The sequence below is a fragment of the Calonectris borealis genome, chromosome 1 (assembly GCF_964195595.1).
Source record: "Calonectris borealis chromosome 1, bCalBor7.hap1.2, whole genome shotgun sequence".
Taxonomy (NCBI): Eukaryota; Metazoa; Chordata; class Aves; order Procellariiformes; family Procellariidae; genus Calonectris; species Calonectris borealis.
In genome coordinates, this window is record NC_134312.1 from 60,512,459 (window position 1) to 60,538,227 (window position 25,769).

Genomic DNA, 25,769 nt, shown 5'->3' on the forward strand with positions numbered 1-25,769 from the left:
TTAAGGTTTTATTCAGAAAATCTGACAGTCACATGCTTGAAATTGAATGGAACTGTGACTCCAGTGGGATTTCTCCCATGGTTAAAGCCAGGTATGTGCCCAAGAATTCTCCCAAGTGAGGAACCAAACTGGATGCTTTTATGCTGCTGAGATAGGTCTGGACATGTAAGCCTAAGCTGCTAATAAACCAAAAGTAAGAGTGTGGCAGAGAGAAGCTGACCAGCCCAGCTGGAGCAGAGCACCTCACCTATCAGGCTGAGAGAGGGAGAGGATGGTATACTATGCTGCCAGGAGTTGCTTCCAGATTTTGGTAACACCAGTCTTGCATTTCCTTGAAAGAGCCTCTCAAAGCATCTAACTAGATATTTTTATTTCAGATACTTTTTTTGCTTGATGCTCATAATTTTTCTACTCTTTCTTCTCTGACAGTCAACTTCATACTGGCAAAAGTTACCATAACAGGCGACTGGCAGAGAAGGAGACTGAGTGTCTCCTGCAGGACTGCAGACAGCCTGGGCATTCCGGGTGAGGCACTGCTGGCTCTTATAGGAGTGCTCATGTCTTGCCCAATAGCCACGTGCTCTTGGGTGAACGGTACACCACTTAGCATTGTTCCCACTGCAATTAAGATAAATGTCTCTTACCTCCATAATTTCATTATTTTTAATCAGGAGTGACTCTGCACCTCCATAATAAAGATACTGCATAACCAGCTGTAATAAAACAAAGGGAGTGTTTATAAAAAGCAATCCAAGACATCAGGGAACAGGGGGTGATGTAAAGATTGCAGGCAATTCCCAAGGCTCTCCAACATCACCAAGGATTTGTAGATAAAACTGGCCCAAACCTCCTGATTTCAAGATATATTTGGTTACTTTCTCTCTCTGCACGGTTCAATGTTTCCTTCTCACAGGCAGTCTAACATCTCAACCCTCACCAGCCACATCGTCTGGACTTTCTGGTGAGCTCCAAACAGTTTGCTGAAAGTTGATTAATTTAGTCTGAATTTTCAATGTATTTCCCAGTATGTTCAGTACATTATTGATTCAGAAAAACATAGCATATATAATGGTTATTCCCTTATTCCTCCCCTGGCAATGGCACCACCACCTTCACCCAGCTCTGTGTGGGCATGCATGGATGACGAGAAAGTGTGGGGGAGGCTTTGCACTGTAATACGAGCCAGCTAAGATCCCTCTGCAGTGAGCTTCCAGCAAGCCTAACGTTATTGTAGGCAGCTGGGAATTATCTGCAGCGGTAACAGTCGATACACGGAACTGTCTGAGCTCCGACTCTAAAATAAAGGGAAGCATCTATAGATATATATGTTACAGATACAGAAAGCAAGCTCTATATTTTCATGGTAAAAATTGATTGAACAATACTGCTAAGGAAGGGAATGAACTGTGTCTCTTCCTAGCCTGTCCATTAAATACAGAAACAGCCAACAAGAGAGAAAAGAAACAAGTAATTTACCTTGACGTGCACTGCTTTGTCTGCATAGCCTGTATAAGTGAAATGCATGCTATTGTGTCTCGTCAGGCATGACATTTCCAATCAATAGCACCCTGCAGCTTAGTGTATGAACGGAGATGAAGCTCATGAAACCACTACTCTGAGCTACGTGTTTATTAAATACATACGTACTAATTTGGACAGGGCATGTATGATGTTGCTATTACATGTTCCATTCAAATTCAATGTAAGAACTGACTTTACCTGAAAGATGGGGTACTTCACGTAGTTGATCTCAATACAAGTACTATCAGATGAGGGCTTGCTAGACAGCAATGCTTTAAACCTAAATAAAAAGGAGCAAGATTGAAATACCAGCCCAATTATCTCTGTGAAAAAGTACGGCAAAGTGGAAGGACAGCATAAGCTCTTGCAAAAACAGTACAGTGAAATGAATGGATTTGTCACCGAAAAGCATCAAGATTTAGACACTGACATAAAATAAAGTTCAAACCAAAAGGAAGAAGCCTCTCTTTTAGGAGATCTCAATTTGAAATTTTTGAAAAATAAATCTAGTATCACAATAGAAAAAAAACGTGTATGAGAAATTCAGATACAAAACAAAAAATAATCTTCTTTTTAGAAAGACTTGCAACATTTAAAAACTGCACACCACCTTTTTTGAAGGAGATAAATTTTGGCCTATGTCCATTATGCTGCTTTCAAAAAATGTTTTGGAACAAAATATTAGAACAACTAGATTAAGACTTTTAATGATTCTATGCAGGTTCAATACAATTGTGTAATAACAGGCAGGAGAGAAAAGTGGATAGGTTGCTGCTCTGTGATTATCAAAACCTGAAATTCAGACACAGGTTTCAGGAAAAACCAACACATTTTGAGTTAATATTTGCAGGTTTATGTGAGATATATACATATGTAGCAATCTTTTTCTCAAAACCAGATATTCCCATTTGATCAGAAGGTGAAAATGGGAAATGTGCTGTCAGAAACATCTGCCCTTGTACTTCCTCTTTTTGGTAATTCATCTGACCTTCTAGCTGGATGGTAACCTTTTCCATATCATGACTGCATCTTGATAATTAAAATATGGATAATGATTGATTTGCTTTTAGTAGTGTCAAACTCTATTATGAACACAATTTAGTAGGTTTAAAGCTGGAGTTTGGAACGTGTTTGTACCTCTACCAATATGCTCTAAACCAAAATACCCATTTCTTAATTGAAGGCAGGGTCAGATACTGCAGTTGCTTTTTGCAAATCTCTTTACTCTGTGATGTGGGTTGGCAGCACGTCTAGCATCAATTCCCACATTGCTCAAACCACCCAAACTCGGTGGCTTGTCCTTGCCACATCTTGAAAGAAGCCCTTACGGAAGGCCAGCTAAATTTGTTTAAAAGCACACCTTTAATTACAAAGCTGTGTACAAGTAAGGTTTGTGAGCAACTTTAAAGTTGGGTTGAGCTGGGTAACCTACGTCCAGCCTTCTGAGCACAGGGAACAGACCATAAATACTGCCTCTGGATAAATTATGATACATTTTGTAGGTTATTTAATTTTATTTAAAAAATGTCAAATGCTGTCAGTGATTTGTGTGATAGTAGCTTGTTTTTCCTGGAGACTGCCTACACTGATGCAAGGCAGGATTTAGCCACTCACAGGATAAATGATTATTAAGAATCAAAATATTAGGACTCCTCTATGATTAAGAGCTGGATGCAGCAACAAGCTCCATGCACATGTGCCTCGGTGGAAGGAAGTCAGAATGCATGGCCAGAAGAATGGATCATTTACTGAGTGGGAACCTAGTGATGGGAGCACTTGTTAAACACCCTGCAGATTGACCAGAAACAAGCTGTTGAGATTTTCAGCTTAGGAAAAACTTCAAGATTAAGCCATTAGCCCTCAAAGAATCTTAACAGCAGCAACAAAAGCAAAACCACAAAATCAAATTCTATTTTTGTTAAAAACCAGAAATGTCTCTATATTTTACCTTGGCGATGCAGTAAATAGCAACACTCTATGTGCATAAAATGGTCTTCCTTCCACCAGAAATGTAACATCTGACATCTCTTTGTTGTTAAGAAAATGGGGATCTAGAATCACAAAAAGAAAAAAAAAAAAGCCAATAACTTTAGTTTGGAAGAGGTCATGAATGTACAGAATATTTTCCTGTTTTGACAAAAGAAGACAATAGCATAGAAGGATATTGTTTTTAACGAGTAAAGCCCATAAAGCTATTTTGGACAGCCTGAGACAGAAGCCCCCCAGACAGCCACGTGGAGTTCAGACGAAGGGAATTCAAAGCTTTGAAGTCCATAACGACCTTTGCTGAGATGACAGCCAGCTGTCCCTGCCGTGCGGAGCTGGCACAGCCTCCCAGCTCTGCTACCCGAAGCAAACTGCAGCTGAACGGATGCTGGAGGGCCCTACGCTCATTTATACACCCCTCTCCCTGTGCTGGGAAGTCTTCGTGCCGAGGGGAAGAAGCTCCTGGAAAATCGCTTGGGTCTTCTCTCGGTCACATTAAAACAACCTGGGCTCTGTCAGCAGGGCTGGGAGGGCTGTGCTGCCACGGCATCACCTGCGGCCAGCCACGACAGTTTGAGACGCGGACAGACGTTTGGCTCTGGGCCCCAGGCTCGGATCCCAGCCTAATTAGCAACACAGACAAATCTTTGCCGATTTGTGGTCCCACTCTAACGCACCTGATGACCTTCCTGATTTCAGCAGGAGTTTCAGGTCAGGCTATGTTTGGGGCCCTTCCTTTCTCTAGTTCTGCCTTTGAAATTCAGGTTTTTCTCTAACTCGTGCCCCCTCAAGCACCCGGCCAGCAATGCAGACTTCCCACAGCTCTTCTTGGAGAACCAAGGAGTATCTTCAAGTCACGCTTACCTAGGCGAGAGGTCTGCTTGCGCTTAATTTCAACGAGCTTTGGAATAGGGTAGGGTCCATAGCAATGAGTGAAAATGACAGAGAGTTGCTGGCTGATCACTTCGTTCTAAGCAAAAGAAAACAAATATATGCAATGTAAGCTTAGTATGCAAGGTAAGATCAGTATGCAAAGGAGAAGTTACGTTGTTCTGAAGAGTTGCCTGTTTTGAAGCTGAAGAATGTGATCACTGAAGCTTTATTAAAAATCAGAGCTTAGGATTATCAGTAGATGTTAGAAACCGCAATTCTCATTTACTTGACTATGTCTCCTGTAGGAATCAGTTAAAATGTTAATCAGTCCTCTCCTTGGATCAGAGGTCGTCTTTTCCTAACAAACTCCATAGCCCCTGTTCCCCCCGTAGAAACAAAGCTCCTTTACAACAGCGATTTCATTTCATTTGCAGACTTACTGTACTGGAAAATGACTTTTTGTCGCTCTTTAGAAAATGGTCATTGGTCACGTTTTAGAAAACCAGAGCTACAAAGAGATATAGCTGCACAGCCTGCATGCATTTCTAACATGTCTCACAAACAGACCCTCCCTTACAGAGTGACTGAAGCATCACAGTCTGCCACTGAATCTCTTCATTCAATCCCAAAAGTTTCCTTAATGTGCTTGTACACCGCTGGCACTGGCCTGGGCACCACTGTCCTGAGGAAGCCACCAAACATTCACAAAACCAGGTCTGGTCCCTGGCCTTACCCATTTCTGCCCAGACTCCGGGGGCAAGGCACCAGCAGGATGCTTTCCTAAGCGCCTAAGCCACTTGAGTATTCGTACGCCTAAGCTGCGAGGATAGTGAAGTGGATTTAGTGCTTAACTACCCAAGTCACAGCCAAAAGCAGGATTTAAAAGCTTTGGCAAATTTTATCCCACACTTTGCTGATAACTGGAGCAGGTCTAGCCAAGTTCAATGGTGCCACATGGCTAATTCATGACTGCGTCTTTTAACTACCCTGTTGGTTGGCGATTCCCTTCCACACCAGGAAACTGTGAAAAGGCGAGGCACTTAGATATGTGAGGGTCGAAGGTCAAGGAAATAAGCAGGTGAGGGACAAAAAAAATCTTAAAATAGAGCAGAAATTGAAGCTTTCCTTTCTCTGAGCACATTTCAGGTCAGTTCTAACAGTGGTGCTCCTTAAATCCCACAAGGGATGAGGAGGAGCGGCAGAGATCCTGTAATGACTCCCCTTACTGCATCTAATCAAATGGGGTGGGAAAGGGTAGAGCTGCGCCCTCACAGGCACACGCTGATGTCAAAGGAAATTACATGCGCTCGCCCGCAGGCAGGAGTTGGCTGCTATTACTACGTCAGATGTAGCATTGAAAGAAATGCTAAGATAAGAGAAATACTGATACTAAGAGACACCATTTAAGCACGGCGCGGGGAGAGGGGCTCACCGCTGTGGCTCTGAGACAAGGAGGATGTCTCGCACCGGGAGCATCTCTCTGTTCAGCATCTTCCAGCCGGAGCTCTGCAAAGCACTTCACAAAGGGAGTGAATCACAGAGCGAAGAGAAAAGGAAGATTTAAAGCCAGATTTAAAGAAGGAAGTGACTCAGCCACCAGGAGGGCTGGCAGGGAGAGCTCTAGACAGACAGGGCAGAAAGAGCAATTGCTTCTCTGCTCGGAAGGGCTGTGCCGAAGCGCCGCGGCCGATTGAGTCAGCCAGGGAGGAGCACGTCCGGGGGGATGCTGATTACCAGCAGGGCAGTTCCCAATTGGATCCAGCAGATGCTAAGAAGTCAGTAAATACAGCAGAGGATAGGGATAATTCCGTGGCTCAGAGCGGAGGGAAGCTTCTGGAAAGGAGAGGCGTAATTGGAAGAGCAACGCTCACCTTTACCGCAGTGAATAAAAGCAGAGTACCTGCACTAAAGAGGACAGCTTTAGTGGCTACTGGCAGCTCCCTCCTGAATCTGCTGGGGTGCACAGGTCCTGTCTGTCGCTGGGGTTTTCGTGGGTCCATGAACTCACCAGTCCCAGCCACAGCTGTGCGTGGGCAATAGTTTTGTAAAAACACACATATACGTCAATAAAGACAACGCATCTCCTCTTTTCAGGGGAATGCGCCAACGGAAAGTCCGGGTATCGACCTCCCAGTGCCTCATTAGGAGCCGGGGTCTCACTCACTGGTCCAAGCCACAGCACCGTGTACTGGGACGTCCAGGTGCACCAAGACCAGGAAAGAACGGGCCAACCGCAGTCACACAGGTGCAAGAAGGGGACCCCTGCTCATAACTCCAACCAGCATGATGAACGGGTCGCGCGTGCGGACAACCCCATGGGAGCCTGCCTACACAGGCGAGGTGCTGCCAGCTCCCTGGGTCACCAGTGGGGCAATTGGTGTGCAAATACAAGCCCATTATAAAGCCACCTTGCCACTGACTGCCCACAAGCCTGTGAAAAACCTGGTGTAAACTAAGCTCTAATTAGCTCAAGATGTGATACGTTCACATGAGAGATGCTTAAAAACCCTAAGACACAGAACAGAGATGGAACTAATAGAAAAGAGACCTTAGGATCGGTGCAACAAAGAAAGCAGGGCCATCAAACAGACAGCATCTCGATGCACTGCAGAGCTTCAGAGCTCCAATGCAGGATACTGCTCTCATTAGGCAGAGAGGAGGTTGGGGACCTTTGGCTTCTGTCGATACATCAAATACTTACAAACACATGCCACTGAAAGACAAAAAATCTGCTCAGCTAGAAAGCTGAAGCATGTGCTCATTTAGAGTCATTGCTAACAAACAGCAGCAAGTTTTCTCCTCAAGACACAAGGAGAGGAGCGATGAGCTATTACAGCACAGCAAGCTCGCTTCCCACACCGCCCCGCATGCAGCCAAGCTCACAGGGCTGTGGTCCTGAATCTGCTCCCCGCAGAGCCTCTGCTAGGTTTCCCAATAAACCAGGCGGAAAGAGGCAGCAAAGAGGAGAGAGAAAAGGGGTGGATGGCTGGGGAAAAAATTGGCTTTTTTAAGCCAAATCCTGCTCTTGGAGCAGGCTGAGTTGGGCTGCCTGTGAAGTAACTGGAACAACTGCAAGAGTCCATGACCTGGGGCACCAGCATGAGGCAGAGAGAACATGTCCAGCCTATTCAACCTTCCCCCTTGCACAGTGCCCGCGCCAGGAAGCTCAGAAGCTTCCCTGGTTACCACGTCCATCCCATTTAAAGAACCAAGCTGGATAATTCTTCCCCGTTTATCCTATCGCCCTACCAGCTGACTGTGAAAGAACAGCTGTAAGAGCTCGCTGCAGCAGTTGTGGGCGGTGATATTAACAGCGGAGGAGCAAACCGGAGTTTGTTTTCTTGCTACAATCTGATGTTGGAAAATATTGTGCCAGGATGTGCGAGGCTGAGATCTGGAGGGAGGCCAGCTTCCTTTCAGACATGGGCGTTCATTTGCAGTCAAAGGGAGCCGATGTGCATCTTCTACTGTGGGAGGGGGAAGAAAGCTTGGCATAGGATATAATAAAAATATTTACCTAGCCATGGGGTAGTTTACAGATAGGCAAGAGAGAACAAGGAACAACAGTGAATCTTCTGAGTGAGACGGTGCTTCCAGCAGAGAGTTGGATAGTGAGCAAGCAACTTTGCTTTGTAGATACAAGAGGTCTCCTGACTTAAAAGCATTCTTCAGCAGAGATCTAAAGGAATTCCCCACTCCTGGTGAATGCACTTGAACTGTGAGGGGAATTCATAAGTTCTTTTGAAGCAAAGCTGAAGGTTTTCAAGTTGCTGGAACAGAGACGACTAGTCAATTGATCTGAAAAGAGGTGAAGACCTGGGTGGGGAGTGCAGGCGTATTTCTTCCTGAATGTCCGTCTGATGAAGGTCTATGGCAGGACTCAGGAAAGGCTCCTCCAGACTTCGGCACATACCCTGGGAGAACTTGCTCCATTCCAGCTTATCCAGTTCAACCCAGCCTAGCCATTCTGCGATGTGGTCCTGCAAGGTACTGGACACAGCTGGGAAATACATAGCCAGTTTTCTCCAGTACCTGTGGAAGATATATGTCATCTTGGTGGCTCTGCTCCAAACTCTCAAGGGGAAAACTTGGGTTGGATTCAGCAGTTAGGCTAAGGTTTTGCTCTTCCCTGACCACACTCTGCTTTAGCTGCCTCTTCTTCATAGGCTCCCCATTCTCCCATCACATCTCTTGCATTGCTCAGTTCTCCTTACTGGCCTATAGATATCCCACCACCTCCATGTGGCTGCCTTCTACAGTGGTAACAAGTTAGGCTGCTTTTCTTTGCCTCTGAAATCCCAAGCAGTACTTTGAGTTTTCCTTCTATTGGTGTCACCCTCACCAGCTCAGCCCCATTAATACCATTTTAACCTAAGTGTGCCAGGCCCTCAAATTCCTCTACCACAAAACCCCAAAACCAAAAGCTCACGACATTAGGCAGCAAAGTAACACACTTATGCTTCTGGGCTCGGTGTCTGTCTGTCTCCCCAGCAAGCAGAGAAACCACGCTGCTCAGGGAACAGGGGTGCTGGCAAAGGTATCTTTTTTCTCCCTGGTCCCTGAGGATGCTGGGGGACCCAGCTCTCTGCTAAATGCAGAGTGGCAGAAGCGCTGTTTCTGGTCCGCCACTGTTCCAGCAGTGGCGGAGTCCATTCGAGCCCATTCAGGACTTATCCATGAACTTCCCTCCATGACATGCTGGGATACCCTTGAATTACTCCTCTGTTTATGCTCCCCTCTTCCCAGAAAGAGTCGATAAAGAGTGAAGCAACAGAGAGGGCTTTTCGCAGACCCCCAGCCCTGAGCACTGAAACTTTATGAGACTTTCTTCGCCGTCTCTCTGAACTTTTTCCATCCTCACCTAGGTGTTTCCGCTACGGTCCTCTCGCATAATTCACTTTTGCCAGCTGCCTCAAAACTGATTAAATGCCACTTTAGAGGGTCGCTCCTAGATGATTAAGCAGCATACACATAATTAATATTAGTCAACAGTTGCAAAGGTAGGGAAGCCCCAGAGGTTGGAGATACAGTTAGAGGCAGTGAACTGAGTAACAAAGTGGGTTTTGTTAGTGCCGGGCTCAAGCCCTTCCACTGCAAATACAAACGGAAAAGAATTAATCACAGGTAAGGCACAAATGGACCCTTCAGTTAGCTTCTGGGAAAGCTGCCAAGCCTCCCTTTCAAAAGGCTCTTTATATCACAGCTGTGCATTGTATGTAAAAAGCTCAGATCCCCGGGCACAGTCTAATCCCTGGGTGAGAGCCCAGAAAAGGGCAGGTGTCACATCCACGGCATTTATTTATTGTAAATGAAGAAACGGCTCCTGCCTCTGGCAGGAAAACATTTTAGAAGGCAGACAGAGGGTAGAAAAAAAATCAAACCTGTGTTAGTACAAAGCTGAATCTGCGTTATAAAAACCCGGGATGGGGTTAACAGTCTGTTATTAACATGCCACTCGGTACCTGGCGTTCGCATCTCACATGGAGAATGCACGACGTACATGTGTGGATAACTTGCGTCCTGGTTACTCTGAACTGTTTAGACACAGAAGTACTACAAATGACAACGGGCAACGTTACAGATCGCTGCAATTAATTGAGGACAGTGAAACCTGCCTTAAGAAATCACTCAAAGTCCCAGACAAAAGATCAATCACCGAGCGCAGGCTGGGCACTAGCTGACACACAGAAGGGCATTAGCCACTCCATGAAACCCGTAAGCAGGCACTTTAGTATCCTGGAATGTCTTCAGGGTTATTTTTAGTGCAGGTTTTGGTGTGTCTGTCTCCTCTGTGGAAAGCCCACATTTTTCTTCAGTTAAAGTATTTCAGTCGTCAGCCAAAATATTCCATTTTCAGGTGTTAATTTTTTCAAGAAAGGTAAAATATTATGTGGAGAACAAATATTCTAATGAAACCTGTCATTATAGTAAAACCTCAATTTTCTGTTGAAAAGCAGTTTAAACATGGAAGTAAAATTTCACCCAGCATAGAGCGGTCTTTCCTGATCCGTCTCCAGGCAGGAGAAACATGCACAGCATAGTCCCAAGGGAGGGCTTTCCCCTAGGAGCTGAGCATGACCCAATGCCTGCCCATGTGCCGTACAGGGTTCACCTCTCCCCGCTAACCTAAGCCCTTCCTGCAGAACAGGGTAGTCTGGCTTCATACAGCAAAATACAGCTTCGCTCAAGCCCATCTTAAATATTCACTTCAGCCCATCGTGAAGCAAGGGACAAAAAGGGGAATTTTCTAGCGCCTTCATCTTCCAGTGTCACTTTCTAGGTCACGTGCAGTCCTAGGGGGAAAGTTGGTGTTTGCTGACCACCGCGCCTGGACTTTGTAGAACAGACGCATGAGCTGAGTCTGTTGACATTCTTTGAGGAACCTCTCCCGACATTTGTTTTAGAGGAATTAAATCCAGAAAGACCATAGCAATAAAGAAACAGGATGCCCACTTCAAGCTTCAGCTTCTGAATATTTTGCTGCAACAGAGCAGGCAGGTGTTTCAGCCTTTCCTGCTGCTTTCTGTTTGTTGGAGACGTGAACGTTTTTTTTCAGTAGTTATTGCATCTGTGACAGAGGCTACATGCTGCTATTTCTGAAAAGATCTATTTAAAAAAACCCCAAACGTTACTTTCTAAGAGTTTTTGGATTCTAAGTTACTGCTGAAAGAGTACTTTGGCTTTTAAATTATATAGGCCAGGTTTCTCAAGATATCTACAAGCCTGAATCCTTTTGGAATTTTAAAAAATGGTTATTGTTTTGAATTGTTATTTGTTCTCAATAACTGTCAACACCAGACTGATGGCTGCTATTCAAACAGCTCAGCCTTCCAAAAGAGTCTGCGCATCCCTGCAGCTTTCTTCAGCTGCCTGTAGGCAGCAATGCAATTTGTAGAGTTTGTGAAACTCTGCAGGAATTTCGAATTCTGAGGAAACATCTTTGCAAAGTAGTTTCCTGCATCTTTCAACAAGGCTGGCTGCACAGTGTGATCAACACCTCGCTATTTATTTTAAATAAACTATCTTGTTACTGATGGAAAGGATGAAGAGCAAGGTGCAGAATGCAACTGAGGAAGGGCAAGGAAGGACCCCTCGCACGACTTTTCAAGCTGATTTTGTCTTGGACAATACACTAGCAGGAATACTCGTAGTCCTTAGCCAAGTTTTCCTGGTGTGAAGCACCGCCAGTGCCAGGTGGAGTTTCAGACAACGCTTCAGCACGTGCTCTCAATGCGCGTGGGGACTAACACACACACTTCAGCGATGCGTGCCCACAAAGCATCCAAAGTAATGGCAAATGGCAGCTCCTCGCCCATACTTCGGGGGGAAAGGAGAAAGTTGTAAGAGATTATTTGGAATTAAAAGCCTGTCTTTTTTCTCAAAAAACTAGGCCAAGGACAATCTGATCTAAATTGCTGCACACAGAAAAAGCAGTGGATGAATCTGGCTCATAACCTCGTATTACCGGCAACGGTGCTGGCTCGTCTGCATGGATGGAGCTGGGTGATTTTAATGACAATTCAAGCTCATGCTGAGCTCCAGAGTGGAAATCTAAAACCAACCTCCTCCAAAGGCCAGATGTGTTTAACTTCCAAGGTTGTGGTTTTGAGTCTCTCTCTTTTCAGGTTGTGGAAATGTCAAGAGCAATCTGAAACAGCTCCAGGATTTTCACAGACAGGGGACAAAGAAGCATCCCGCACGTTCAGCACGTTATCCTCAAAAGAAACTCCGTGCAAAAATGGAAGAGCTGACCTGCGAGCCCCACCTCAAGCACTACAAGCCTGCAGATCTGGGTGCCTCCACACAGCTCTTTTAAAAGTCTCTATTTTGGGGGGCCCAATCTCCAAGCTGCGGCCAGCCCTCAAGCACATCCACACCTCAGGCAAATATGGTCCTCCGACATGGGGCAGGAGGGCAATCCAGCTCAGAGCCAAGCTCAGGCAAAGCAAGCATCAACCTCGGCTGGAGGCAAAGGAGAGCTTCCAGTGAAAAGTTTGGGGGTTTTTCCAGGCCACGAAGAACACAGCACAGATACCGACGGGCAGGAATTTGGTTGCATCTTCCTATCCTTCTTCTGTAACAAGATCTCCAGCGTCATCTTAGCTTTGAGGGACTCAAATCTGCTCTATGCAGCAGTTAAAGTTTAGCTCAGGGCTACTCACTCCCAAAAGTGTCTCTCTGGCTTTCATCTCACGCAGCCCTGTCCAAATCACTTCTAGCAGGCTATGTTTGTGTGCTTGTCTGCCAAAGAGATTCAATCCATCCCAAAATGGAAGTGCCTTTCCTCCTCATCTGGTGGCCCAAATCCACCATCACCAAGTCATTGACAGTTTTAGTGTCAGAGCTTTCCCGGATTGAGCCTTGCTTGCTCTTGGGAAAGTGCCTTAAACCAAGCTCTCCATGTCCTTTCCACTGATGCTGCTTTCTCCAGAGTACCTCATCTCTGGTTTTTGGTTTGGTAATGACCCAAGCTCACTGCATGACAGCAGGAACGGCGGGGGGAGTGAGCGCAGAGGGATTCTCTGCCTGTTCTCACACATCTGCCTCGCCAGCATGGAAATACTGCCACTTCTCTGCTCTCCATCCAATTCTCAATGGTGCAGCTGATAAAGACATTTAAAGGCATGAAAGGAAATGAAAGCGCTCTGTCCCACTGGAAGCCACCAGGAGCTGGGTATCGAACCTTCATTTGTGCTTTTGGAAGTCTTCTTCCAGGGCTTTAGTGCAGCAGCGAACAACCGATGTGCAATCTATTCACTGTTCTCCCCCACTTATTTCACAGCTTGAAGAGAGGCAATAAAACTAGGGACTTCAGCTCAGCCAGTTTTGCCTGATCTCCCAATTTTTATTGCCTTTCTGTGTTCCAGCATCAGGACTTCTGCAAATTTTATTTTTATTTTCATTTCTATTGTCAGTGTCCCGGCACAAAAATGGGAGCGGAGTGCCAACCTGCCGGACATCAGCATCAGTGCTGACTGGTGGCAGAGCTCTCACATAAACCCTCACATCTGGATCCTCTAGGAACAGGCATTTGAAAAACATCTAAGTTTCCATATATCTGATGGCGTTCTTGTAGGTATTGGTTATTTTTTCTTTAATCTTTTCATTTTTGTAGAATCTGGCCTTTTTGCACGGCCCGGGAACCTGCAAGAATATTTTGTCCAACAGTGCAAAGTAGAAGGTGGAGGTAGAAGGCGTGCTTTCTACTCTGAGACCTGCGCTATGTTTCTATGCGATTTTTGGAGACTCTCTCTGTCCAAATTACTCGAATTACAAATTGCTGTCTGGCTTACCCACATTGTCACAGCTTCTGAGGCCGATACTGTCACTCTACAAGGCGCTGAAAATCTGCCTGTTTAATTACCTCAGTTTCCCTGTTTGTAAAGGGAGGGTAAGATCTTCTTCCACGTCTCAAGTCATTAATATTTGTAAATTGTTCTGAGATTACAGGATAGTTGGAACTATTTATAGGAATGCAAAATGCCATTTCTACTAGGTCCAAGTTGCCGTGCAGTTAAAACATACTGAGCATCACAATGGGAATGGGACATCTTGTTTCACATCAGCCAAGAAATGCTAAGTGGTTCTGTGCTTCCTAGTTGCTTATTTTATTCTTTTCGCCCTGAAAAACTCATTAAGGAAATGTACTGGGCCAGACTGTGATGTTTAGCAAGAGTCGTAATCTCTCTCGAAGTTCCCAGCCCACAGGGAAAAGGATGTCCATGTCAGCAAGTCAAACTCCTCTCCCCACAGCTGTACAAAATGCAGAGCTTTACAATTTGCTGTCGAAAGAGAGGGATGTGAACCACAGTTACGGCCCTTCTGCACCTCTTAAAGGAGATTTCCATTCTGTGGGTATATATGAAGAACAGTCTCTGCTCTCAGCCCTTCCAGAGAAGGGGAACAGAAGATCCTTTGAATCTCAGCTTTCCTCGGCTGCCTTCTACGGAGTGACCAGGCAGAACTTTTATTGGCTCATCCTCCTACAAATGAATTTATTTTGATTCCTTCCAAAGGGTTGCATAGAGTCTGTCCTCACTTCTGTCTGGGAGAGCTTTGTGAGAGGCCTTTTGGACAAGACTGCCGCAATAATTCATGCCATTTGCAGACAACTTGTAAACCCTCACAGTGTCCCAGAATGATTAATTATTTTTCTAAGAATATGAAGCTCTGTGTGTGTGTGTGTGTGAATATGCATGCTCATGAAGAGTGAAGACAGGCAGCTCCCCTAGGCCCAGAGGCAGGAATAAAGATCAGCACAGATTTCTTCTTTGTCGTATAGGGTTTTCTGTGGTATTTCAGTTGTTTCACCCCTCCACATTTTAGGTTTTAAGTGAACCCAAAGCAGAAGGCAGCAGTCTTATTTGTTTTCATGTCTCCTACAAGAGACTCTGGAAGTCCCAGTCTACCATGTCCCAAAGGTATAATCCTATGTAAAGAACGTATTCTAACAATGATTATTGGCTTTGACTTCAGCCACCCAGGAGAAGAGTAATTAAAGCCATCCCTCATCCTAGATTACAAGGCCTAAACTTAATCTCTGTTAAGTTTTCAATACGATTGGTTTTATATCAGCTTTCAAACCAAACAGCACCTTGCTGGTAATTTCTGGATGAACATACATTAACCCAAGTGAGTTCAGAACAAGGAATCTACAAATCCTATGATTTGGAATGATTTCCTAAAAGCTATCTCAAATATTCTCCATAAATACCCATCCAATACAAAGGGAAGGCTCGTGGCAGCAAAAATCAGAACAATTGCCAGAAGAAATGTTCAGGATTTGCTTGGGACTGTAGTCCAAGCCCTCTTTTGCAGCAGAATACAAGAAATAAATCCTTGTAGGCTTTCCCTAGCTGTACTAAGTCTGGAACCTTGTAGTATTGAGCACCAGAACCTCTTCCCTTTTCACATTATTTAGGTTATTGCTGCAGGTGCTAAAAATTATTTGCTCCTTGCCGTTACATGTAGAGTTGGGTGAGAAATGTTACTTACTTCCCAGTTAAACAATTAGAAGACTGTAACAACATGTATTGTGGTGCATAAATAAAAAGAACAGCAATCAAATCCTTTTGATACTTTTCAACACTAAAATTATTTTCTGGTAACAGTAAAGTTGACTGGCCACTCCTTGGGAGCGACTGACTGTCAGGGGGACCAGTAGAGAAGAGACTGTTGGTTATAACAAGTTTTAAAAGGAAGTATCCAGCCTTCACTAGTTAAGACATTTTCCTCTCCTTGCCTGCCCCATGATCATCCCCTTTGCTATTATACTTGCATACCCAATGGTACCTCCCTCAAAAGGTTTTGTTAGTCTGATTTTTGTCTGGTTAAGAAAATGTCAACTGAAAGAATAAATCTGGGGAGGCTGCAAGTTCAAACACTCACACAGAAGATTTTAAAAAATTATCCTGTTGTGTGCTTGTAGAAACCAGTCTCCCCACAAGTATAAGAATCCAAATCCCACATGAAGGGAACAGAAAGTCATGTGAGAGGTTAAAGAAATCCAAAACAAACATGAATATAAGCTTTAGTGTACGGTCCTGTAAAACAAGCTGGGTAAAGTTACTCTTTGGGTTGCTTTGGTTATCAACATCTCTTGCCATACTGCAGTGACCCTTTTGACTTTAATTTCACCACTATGCATCAGCTTCTGTTGTCTCTCCAGCTTATTGTTAGCATCAGTATTATGCTGTTCTAGCAGAAGATGTGATTAGCTTGTGCGTTTTTAACCCATGCTTCCGCAGTGAAAAAACCTTGAGATAGGTAATACAAATAATAATAATCCTATACAGTCTAAACAAGCTTTGGGACAGCTGTGCAAAAACAGTATTGCAAGCTTTGTGTCTTACGGGATGGGAATGAGGCTGATTCCTTTAAAACGCATAATTTATCCTACCTTGCTGGCTTTCAGTATCTCAAACATCAGAGGCAACCCTTGTGTGATGAGCTCCTCTGTGTACTCTTCTTCCTGAATGGATTTGAATTCCTTTAGCAAGCACTGGATGAGGGGTCGTCGGTGCTGCTGGAAGGATGTGCGCAAGGACTCCAGCCATGTGTGCAGTGTCCAGGGAACACCTACGGACAGAGGACAGAGCTCATTCCCAGCTTCAGAGAAAGATGTGCCCTTCTGCTTTTTTTTACCTTTAGTTATGTTAACCTTAAGGTTTTAAGCAAAAGCTGCCAAATAACCCTAGAAATCAAATTCCTATTTATCCCCGATAGAGGAGGCTGGTGGTTACCAGGACATCCCAAACTTAACGCACAGGGGCTGTCCTCGAAGTGCTAAGAGAAGACTGTGGTCTCTCTGCTCATCTAGCCTTCCGCTTCTCTGCTGAGACTGCCAATTTGTGGTAATTGCTCTGGCGCTCTGTGATGCAAAAGCCTTTTGGAAACTAGATTTACACTAGCTCATTTGTTTGTATGTGGCCTTGGAGAGCCATTAAATGGTAAAAAAAAAGGTTTTGGTCACTACCCACCTGGATTCAAACTGGTGGTCTTCAGATTAAATCTTCCTTCTAGTGCTACCCCATGTCCTCTCCTGATCATTACTATTTTCCCTAAACAGCACTGGGCAAATTAAGCAGATCAGCCCTTTCAAGTAGTTTGTCGTGGCAGAACCACTCTCCAGGAACTTAAAGGGAACTGCTCCCATACACTGAGCGAGAAAGCACGCAGAGCTAAGGTACCTCTGCAGGCACTAGGCTGGAGGTGACCTAGTTTCTGCTCTTGCAGAACGGAGTGGGAGGAAACACAAGCCTGGCGTTTGGCTACAAAAGATTTTTCCTTCCACTTCAGCAAACGTCCAGCGCCTGGAGAGCAGCCCCATACCTCTCCTCTCCCTCATCACCCGGTGCTTTGCCTGCTCAACCCACCCGGCGAGCCACCGCTCAGACCACCGCATGCCCCGACCCACGCCGGATGTCTCCAGGGCTGGAGCAGTGCACCACGCAGAGGCACGCCGGGCACCCAGGTCTCTCTCTGAAGGCAGATTAGCGGGGATGGTAAACACACAGTCCAGACCGATTCCCCTCCGCGCTACCCAGCCACCTTCCCATGGGCAGAAGCGATTTCCCAACAGGCTGGTATGATGTTCAAGCCCCGTGTTGGCACAGTTAGCACACCGAGAAGCCAGTTCCCCGCTCCTGCTCTCCGAGGCACACAAACCTCAGAAAATAAAATTTTTTTAATGGTGGAGTGCTTTATGGCACAGTGCAAAAGAGGAGCTGTTGGAGGTGTCCTGCAGGAGCTGAACACTGCCCCAGAGCCTTAGCTAATGCTCTGCCACGCACCAGTGAAGATGGCTGCTGGTGAAAACCACTCTGGCCTGCAGTGCCAGTGGCCCCCGAGAGGGGTAGCTATGGAGCCAAAATGGGCTGCCAGATCCCTCATCACCTTCTGCTTCCACAGGAGCTGAGGAAGATGCAACTGTGGTCGGTTTAAGCAACAGCCCATCAACGGAGACGTGTTTCTTACGCGGTCCCTCCCCAGAGGGAGAGAAGAGGGCGCTGGGACTGACCTATGCTCCGTATGTCAATGGTCACATCCACGTAGCCGTGCTCGGCGCTGTGGTACATGGCCTCCTTCAGGGCTTTCAGCTTGGCCTTGCTATTGCGGCTGGCGCAGAGCGGAGCTGCCGCCGAGTCGGGCAAGTCTGTCCCCTCCGCCAGGATCTCTTCCAGCGACAGAATATCGCTCTTCTCCTTCTCCGGCTGAGCAAGCAGCTTACGAAAGACGTTCCTGTCAATCACAGCATGAGAGAGAGAGGGAGAGAGGGGAAGAGAGGGCAGGAGAGCAGAATCAGCGGCTAGGCTTTCATTGTGCCTGGGATACTTGCTGCGACATGGCAAGTTAAGACACCTATCCAGGAAAATTACTCCAATTAATGGCAGGACCAGCTGAGAGCAGACCTGAGGCAGTCACCGCTCCTGCTAGCCCACCTGCACTGCCTGGGCCACATCTACAAGATGCTGTTGTCGTGACAGGAACTGTACAGATGTCGCACGAGTGGCGGCATCTCGTGGGAACAGAGACCCATGAGATAAACGTGACTCAGGACTTCTTCCCACAATCAGGGAAGGCCGAGGTGCCTCTGGACAAGCTCTCAGGACTTTCACCATGGAGGCCACTTGAGAAGGGAGCTGCCTGGAGCTACCAAAAGCACCACCACTCGATTAACACTCAAAGCAGTCTGGGAAAGCTGGAGCAGCTAGACATTCAACGAGGCCAGTCAGGGCAGGTTCGAGCACATCTGGGACTACTCTGCAAAGCCACTGATCCGGCTGGGCCATCAAATAGCAAAGCCCAAACTCAGAGACTTGGTGCCCTCAGGTTTGTACCAGCGTAACCTCATCAATCTCAACAGAGTCGCTCTCGGTTTCTGCAGCTGTGAGACGAGAAACCAGGCTGGCTCCCATTCCACCTCCCTCGTACTCGGACATCCTCCCTGAACCTGCTCAGACCCCGGCATGGGGTGGCAGCGGGGCATGGCGTGTCCCAAACAAATTTGGGGCAGAGAGGGAAGGAGGAGGGACTGTGCATGAGTGGTGTACAGGTAGGAACGTAAGAGCCAGGGCCTGCGACATGCACAGCCAGCAGCCAAGCTGAGGAGAGCCCCAGGTCCTCCTCGGGCATGCGGCTCCCACTCACGCTGGTTGGCAGCAAGGCCGGGGCAGTGAACGTGAGACTCCAATAACCAAACTGTCCTCTCTGTCCCAGGGATCCCTCGCAGGCTGCAGATGGGCAGCGTTGTGTGAACCCGCCCTGACATGCCGTTAGCATGTTGTTAGACTGGCAGCTCGTCTCTAAGCAAACAGACGGTAGGTACTGTCTCTAACCTGTATCTATGTTCCTCTGGATGGCTACAATCAGAAAAGTAGGAACGTGAAGATCATAATACTAATCCATTACACTGCAGTCAACTCCTGAGCGTTGCAAGAACATGCATGCCAGGTGCTCATTTCATTACTTTTTTTTTTTAAATTTGCAGCATACATACAACATTAAGGCACACGGGACTTTACAGTAAACACAGATGCAGAAACTCTGTTCAACGACAGTTAAGGCTGCAGCAGTACAGACACAATCCGCCCCAAACCTGAGAAATATGTCAACAAGAAATTCAGAAGGAATGTCTTTGGCATTCCTTTCTGCCATCACATCAGCTACCATTTAACAAACATCGCATTGCAACACACCACAAGGAATCCCCTTCCTTTTTTTTTTAAATCAGCTATCAAAAAGCAGCTTGTACCACCAACTGGTTAAATTCACATGCTAGCAAAAAGCCTTACATCTCTGCTCAGTTGGTGGCATGTTCAATTGTTCATGCAGAACTTTCACCCGTCTGCTCAAACCGGACGCCCAGGCAAAAAGTAAGCACTTGAAAGATGCCACTAGACTTGTTCCCACTCTACCTGTGTCCATGTGCAGCAGCCTGACTGAAAGAGTTCATGTCACCTTGTGGAGTCATGGAAATGCCGTTCCTGTACATTGTTCCTATCATGGGGTCAGCTCCTCGCTCCAACAGCAAACTGACCAGTTCAAAATTTCCTGCCAAGTCAAGAGATGCATTTTTACTTCTTTTAAAATCCAGTTTTTGCTCACCTAAACCACAGATCCCAACTGAAGAATTTATTACAGTGGGAGGAGAAAGTCCTTACCAGCAGCTGCTGCCAACTGTAAAGGAGTTTCAGAGTAATTTTCCTCTCCATGCTCCAAGGAACCTTCTACCTTTGCTCCAGCATCCAGCAACAGCTAGAAAGAAAATTCACCATTTAGAGCAACTGGGGGTATCACAGCCTTCAGAGTTCATGAACAGTGACAAATGAGAGTCTAATGCTTCTTGTTATCTGCAAACCAGATACGATGGAAACAAGTGACATGCAAACTCTGCCCATTGTTTCACAGAGGCAAATTGATTGCTTTTTTGCTCATTTTACGCTGCCAGACACCAGGAGCACTAGTGTCCAACTTCAGAGCCAAAAAAGTGTAACCCAGTGTTTCTGAATGGGAAATGGGGTAAGGTCAGTGTTAGGAAGTAATGCACTGAAGATGGAAATACTGAAAATTAGCCCGACAAGCATCCTTCCTTCACGGTCTTCTAGAAGCCCAGCACCATCCTAAAATGGATCAGATTTCAATTGCCTCCACCTTTTATATAAAGACATGGCCAAAAGAAAGGCAATTCTTAAGAACCAATCGCAGTCCCAAAGCTGTGATCTCCATCGGGGACACTTCTATGTAAATAACAACAACGCTGAAAACAAAAGTGGCCAAGGAGAGCAGGACAGAGCCTGTGCTCCAGACCCCTCTTGGCCATTTCTGCCTCAAGGCCTTCAGTTTTGGCGCTTCATTAACTGTGCCATAGACACAGCTGTTTTGAAGAATAAACCTTCTTGACTTTTGAGATGCCAAAACACAGAACCAGCATATCCCACGTGACGTCTCGCTGGGTAAGGGGAGCGAGCGCTTCTCCCCCTTTGGAGCAGCACAAGGGCTGTTGTCCACCTCTTCCCCACCAAGGCAGCGGTTTTGTGTCTGCTAGAGTATTATTGTGTAAGAAAGTGTAATGAATGAATAAACAAACATATAAAACAAGTGGTCAGGAAGGAGCACAAGGAGTTGTCAGACTTTCTTTGGTGCAACTTTGCTTTAAAATTGTCCTATTTAAACCTCATATTGGTTAAGGTTTGAACACCATATTTGTTATATAATAGGTCTATTATATATCAGTACACTCTAGAAGAAGCAGAAGTAACCAATATGAGTATGACAAGAGGATACTGGTTTGAGATGAATGTAATTAGAACTGAAGAGGAGAAACAAAAGAATGAGATGCAGGTAGGGAAATACAATAATACCTGAACTACAGGAATATGTCCATGCAACACAGCAAATGTCAGAGCTGTCCAATGGCGGGTCTCGGGGTGGACGGATGGGTATTTATGAGCAGTACTGACAACCTACAAACAAATTAAAGTTATTTTTTTTAGAGAGCTATACGTAATAAAATTCAACCTGCCTGAAAGCCAGGCATGTGAGGGAGTAAGTGAAATAGAAAACCTGGGAAAGGTGCTTTATAAAATGATTGGCTTCATTTTTTTCCTGCAAAAATTTTCTCAATATTAAAAGTGTTCATGCTGATTTGACAGCTTGAATAGAGTTCATACCAAATGAAGTCTTTTTACCAACTACTGTAGCTCCATCTAAACCACTGGCCACCAGATACTTTTGCACAAGGTCAAACATCCACAGCTGGTTACAGCAGCACACACTGGGGAAGCAGGGACGGATCAGGACGCTTACAGCTAAGGACCGCTCCCACTGACTTCTCCAGACCGTGTATGAACAGCCCTGGGTCTTGTGATTGCTCCAGGCCCAAAGAAATTCTTTCCACATAAATCAGTATGACTTTCGTCACTGCCATCATGAAAGACACATCACAAGCCCTACGCTACAGTTCACAGTTGTGCTTCCAGTCTCCTCCTCTCCCACGGGAGGAAAAAAGACAGCTGAGAAGCGATGGGGCAAAGCGGCATTTCAGAGATGTTTTAAGAAAACTCCTTTTTACGGTTGTCTTCTGTCTGAGTTGACTTAAAAGAGCAGGGTGGTGATAGTTAAAAGAGATGCAAACTATTATCCTTACAAAACAAAATGTTTTTTTCCACATTGCTCCTTCCGTTTTCTACGCCTTAGTGCCTGGTGCCACTAATGTAGACATTGGGGAAGATGAATAACCACTCCTTGCTTCAGTTTCCCTGTCTTAAAGATGGCGTTATTAATATTGATGAGGTTCACAGAGATGGTAAAATCTAATGAACATTTGCAATTCGAGACTGCACACTCAGATGGTGTGACACTAAAATTCAAAATCTTATTATTGATCTTCAGAGGAGGACTAAAATCAGAGTAAAAGATGCACCATCTCTCTGTCTCATCAGCCAGCTATGCTTTCGCTACCTTGTCTGAAGTACTTTTATCCATGTTGGGGAGCAGAGCCAGTTATTAAATGCTCGGTTGCATTAGCAGCTCGCATTTCCAAGCACCACATGCAGTGTTTTGCTAGAAGCACACGACCAAGCCCTCAGTCCCAAGAACAGGGATGAGGGCAAAATCTGCAGAGCCCATGCAGATCCCGCAGCTTGCCAGAGGAGCGGATCTGCACAAGCACATGGCAGTTATTGCCCAGATTTGCCAAAAAGAGAGCTCAAAGTGCCAACAGGAGAAGTGTGCTGGTGTCTGAGCACAGGCACGGGGCTTCTTTAGGTCTGGGATTGCTCAGAAGGAAGAGGATTGAGCAGCTTGAGCCTTGGGGTTTAGGCTGGGGAGCAAGAGCAGCGGAGGGTGAGGATGGGCAGAGTCTAGGTTCAGTGAACGCATCCAGCTCCTCCTCCAGCATGGTTTCCCACCATTGTTTGGGGCAGCCCACGGCAAGCGGCAAAGAAAATGAAGTCATTTTAACTCCTTTGTTCCTTTTTTTTTGGTTAGAGTTCTTTCCAGTTGACACAGTGTTTGCAAAAGACCTGCTGTTCACTGGGCTTTTAAGGCCTCAGTGGAGATTTGCTGAGCAGCTACAGGTCCCGCTGACTCCACAGCGAATTGCAGCTTCTCGGCACATCTGGAAATGAGTCCATTTTCACTAAAGATGGGCAATCAAAAAGGGAGGCACCCAGCATTTGAAGCTACTTTTGGAAACATATATATATATAACTGATTTGCAAAGTGAAAGGGGGAAAATGATGCAGGCACCTGACAGAGTATTTATTTTTGTTCATGGTTGATTTGCCTTTTTTTTGCCGTAATGGCCCAATTTGCACAGTTGGTTGTGGTGTGCACAAATCATCTTTTAATTGCACACCATAATTATTCACAGTTCTTGTCCCAAAGTGTTTTCATTTGATTTTAGAGCAAACCCTCTACAGAAATGAATGCGGGAGGTTCACATTCCTCACTGGAGCTGTTCTCTCAGATGTCAGCAGTTTCAGTAAGACAAAACTGTTTAAATTTGCATTTGGTTCAAGTCTGGAAGATTACTGGAGCAATTGGGAGGACTGCTTCTAATGAAAACTTGTCCTAGGAGCCAAATAATGCCATCTTGCCTCTGAGCCACAGGCAGGGTTAAAGGAGAGATCAGTCTCCATGCCCATCATTGGGCAAGCTCCAGTCTTTGGTGTGCCTATCAAGAGTGCTAACAAGGGTTCAAGCATTCAATCATTGCCAGCTCTTGAGGGTGGTGTCCTTGAATTTGGGGAATTGAAATCATCAGCTGATTTCACATAAGCCACCAAGCAGCAATCAGATAGTAACGACTATCAGTCTCTTACAGGTGACATCCATTTCTACTTTTAAATTAGATTTTTTAAAAGTGCAAAACGTCTGGCTGAAAGCACTGACTACTATTTATCGCTCAAGTCCAAACAGAACAGATGGAACACAGATAAGTGAAGCAGACAGCTTAATTTACTCATGACCTCAACAAATTGAAACTGGAATCATTAACAAATAATTCTTCCGCGGATTTTCAGATGGCTCTTTAAAAATATACATACCTGCACTGCACAGACTCGGACCACAATCTGTTTGGTGGACAGATTGTATAAGTTTGTGATGTGCATTGATCAGAGACGGTTATATTCTGGAAGCTTCAAGCTCCTCATCCAACAGTTTTTAGCCCAAGGCACTTTCAAACCTACGTTGCACTTGTGTGCTAGGGATTCTTTGCTGGAACATCCCAATGCATAGAAATGCTCAAGGTTTGGCAGTTATCAGACAGGTATTTCTTTTACCCCCTTCATTTTAACTCAGCTGAGATTCAGGGAGTCCTTCCAATATCACTAGAGCTGTGCCCCGAGCTAGTGCTAATGCCTGTCTTCACTTGCAGTGTGCAAACACAACCCAATCAATATTACCTGTGGGATAAGTCCGATGACTTGACCCCTTCTGTGCAGTGAATCCCAATGTTAACCTAATGCAGTTTGATTTCACTATTCATTTCAAGTGGTGCCGTCCAGGATAAGACAAATATATTTTCTTTTTAACTCTTGGCATTTTCCCACTGCTACAGTTTCAGGGGGTAGTTTAAGACGTAAACAAATAACAGAACAGAGATACAACCAACAAAAAGTCCTCACCTCAGCATTCAGATCTGCTCCAGCATCTAGCAGCATCTGCACCATAGCCTCATCACCCCTGACACAAGCATACATCAGTGGAGTCATGCCCTAGTCATTTTTTGGAGTTAAAAAACAAAGGAATTGACACATTTAACACAGAACTCTTCTCGATTTTTTTAAACAATTATTTAAGTATATATCATCAAGACTAGCAGTATGTATTTAACAAAAGCCATTACCTCTGTTACAGACATGCCCCTCACACTAGCAAAAGCCAACCATTTTTGTAAAATCTCCATTTTTGTTGTCACTTGTGTTGACTGGGTTTTTTCATGTTATCCTCGGCATCCTCAGCACTGTGAGGGAAACTAGGCTTGTCAGCCTCATCTCCATCTTCATGTACTAAGCTAGGCATCTTTGTCTTTGGGGGCTCAGTAGAGAAATGTTTTTATCAAAGCAACCGTATTTCTACTAGTATTTTAAAATGACAATAATTCTATTCAGTTTTCTATGATCACAGTTTCATAAAATCTAACTTTTTAATTACTGAAATAGCCTTTAAAAACATCCCAAGCTCCTCTTAAGATAGGTTAGATTTTTCAGCACGGATACCGTAAGGGGCTGGAAATGTAAAGGCTTTGCACGGCTCTCCCTAGCAAACAAGGACTTAATTTTAAATGAAATGCCAGACAGCATTGTTGCGAGTTGCTGGCTCTAGAAAAACATGGCCCTGTTTGGAGGAAAAGTAGATTAAGTGACCCTTCACTACAGAACCACCACAATGCAACTTGTATTAATCTGAAATACCCGCTGCAGCTGATCACCATTTCCCTTAAGATAAGCATTACTAGGGCTGTGGTAATGAGTCCAGATGAAACCATGAAAAAATCATTAAATCTACCATAAATTGCAACAGAAAAAGCTGCTTATTAAATACAGTAGGGGGTGTTGATCAACAGCCACCAGTTGTTTCGCAGTAAATCTACCGCAGCACGCAGCTACCTCTGATGCATGTTGATAGCCTACCTTCAGGTCCCCCGGTAAATTTGCTGTCAGATGATAGCCTGTTTGCTGTTTAACCTGAGTGCTGCTGTGAAGTGCAATTATTTTCAGAGAAACTGGAGGTGCCCAGCACAGCCAGACACAGAGCCATGACACCACTCTTCCTAGCAAGAACCCAGCATCACTGTTTTTGCTGAACTACCCCATTTCTCCTGTTTGCAAGCAGGGCTAAAGGTAGTGGGTGCTTAGGTATGGAAGGGCTGCCCTTACAGA

At 45.3% G+C, this 25,769-nt stretch overlaps 1 protein-coding gene across 2 annotated transcripts in view; it reads right to left on the reverse strand.

Annotated features, from left to right (window-relative positions):
• The window catches only part of ABTB3 (ankyrin repeat and BTB domain containing 3), a 179,175-nt gene that overhangs the window by 7,868 nt on the left and 145,538 nt on the right, over positions 1–25,769 (reverse strand). The window contains exons 6-16 of one of the 2 annotated variants that reach the window (XM_075156621.1): positions 24,513–24,602; positions 21,243–21,344; positions 20,043–20,136; positions 19,797–19,932; positions 19,218–19,241; positions 17,900–18,120; positions 16,280–16,458; positions 4,372–4,477; positions 3,470–3,572; positions 1,720–1,801; positions 645–713 (exon numbers count right to left, since the gene is read on the reverse strand). In XM_075156621.1, the coding sequence (XP_075012722.1) occupies positions 645–713; positions 1,720–1,801; positions 3,470–3,572; positions 4,372–4,477; positions 16,280–16,458; positions 17,900–18,120; positions 19,218–19,241; positions 19,797–19,932; positions 20,043–20,136; positions 21,243–21,344; positions 24,513–24,602 (1,206 nt within the window). The remainder of the gene's footprint in view (positions 1–644; positions 714–1,719; positions 1,802–3,469; positions 3,573–4,371; positions 4,478–16,279; positions 16,459–17,899; positions 18,121–19,217; positions 19,242–19,796; positions 19,933–20,042; positions 20,137–21,242; positions 21,345–24,512; positions 24,603–25,769) is intronic. The other variant, XM_075156630.1, reaches the window with a different exon arrangement.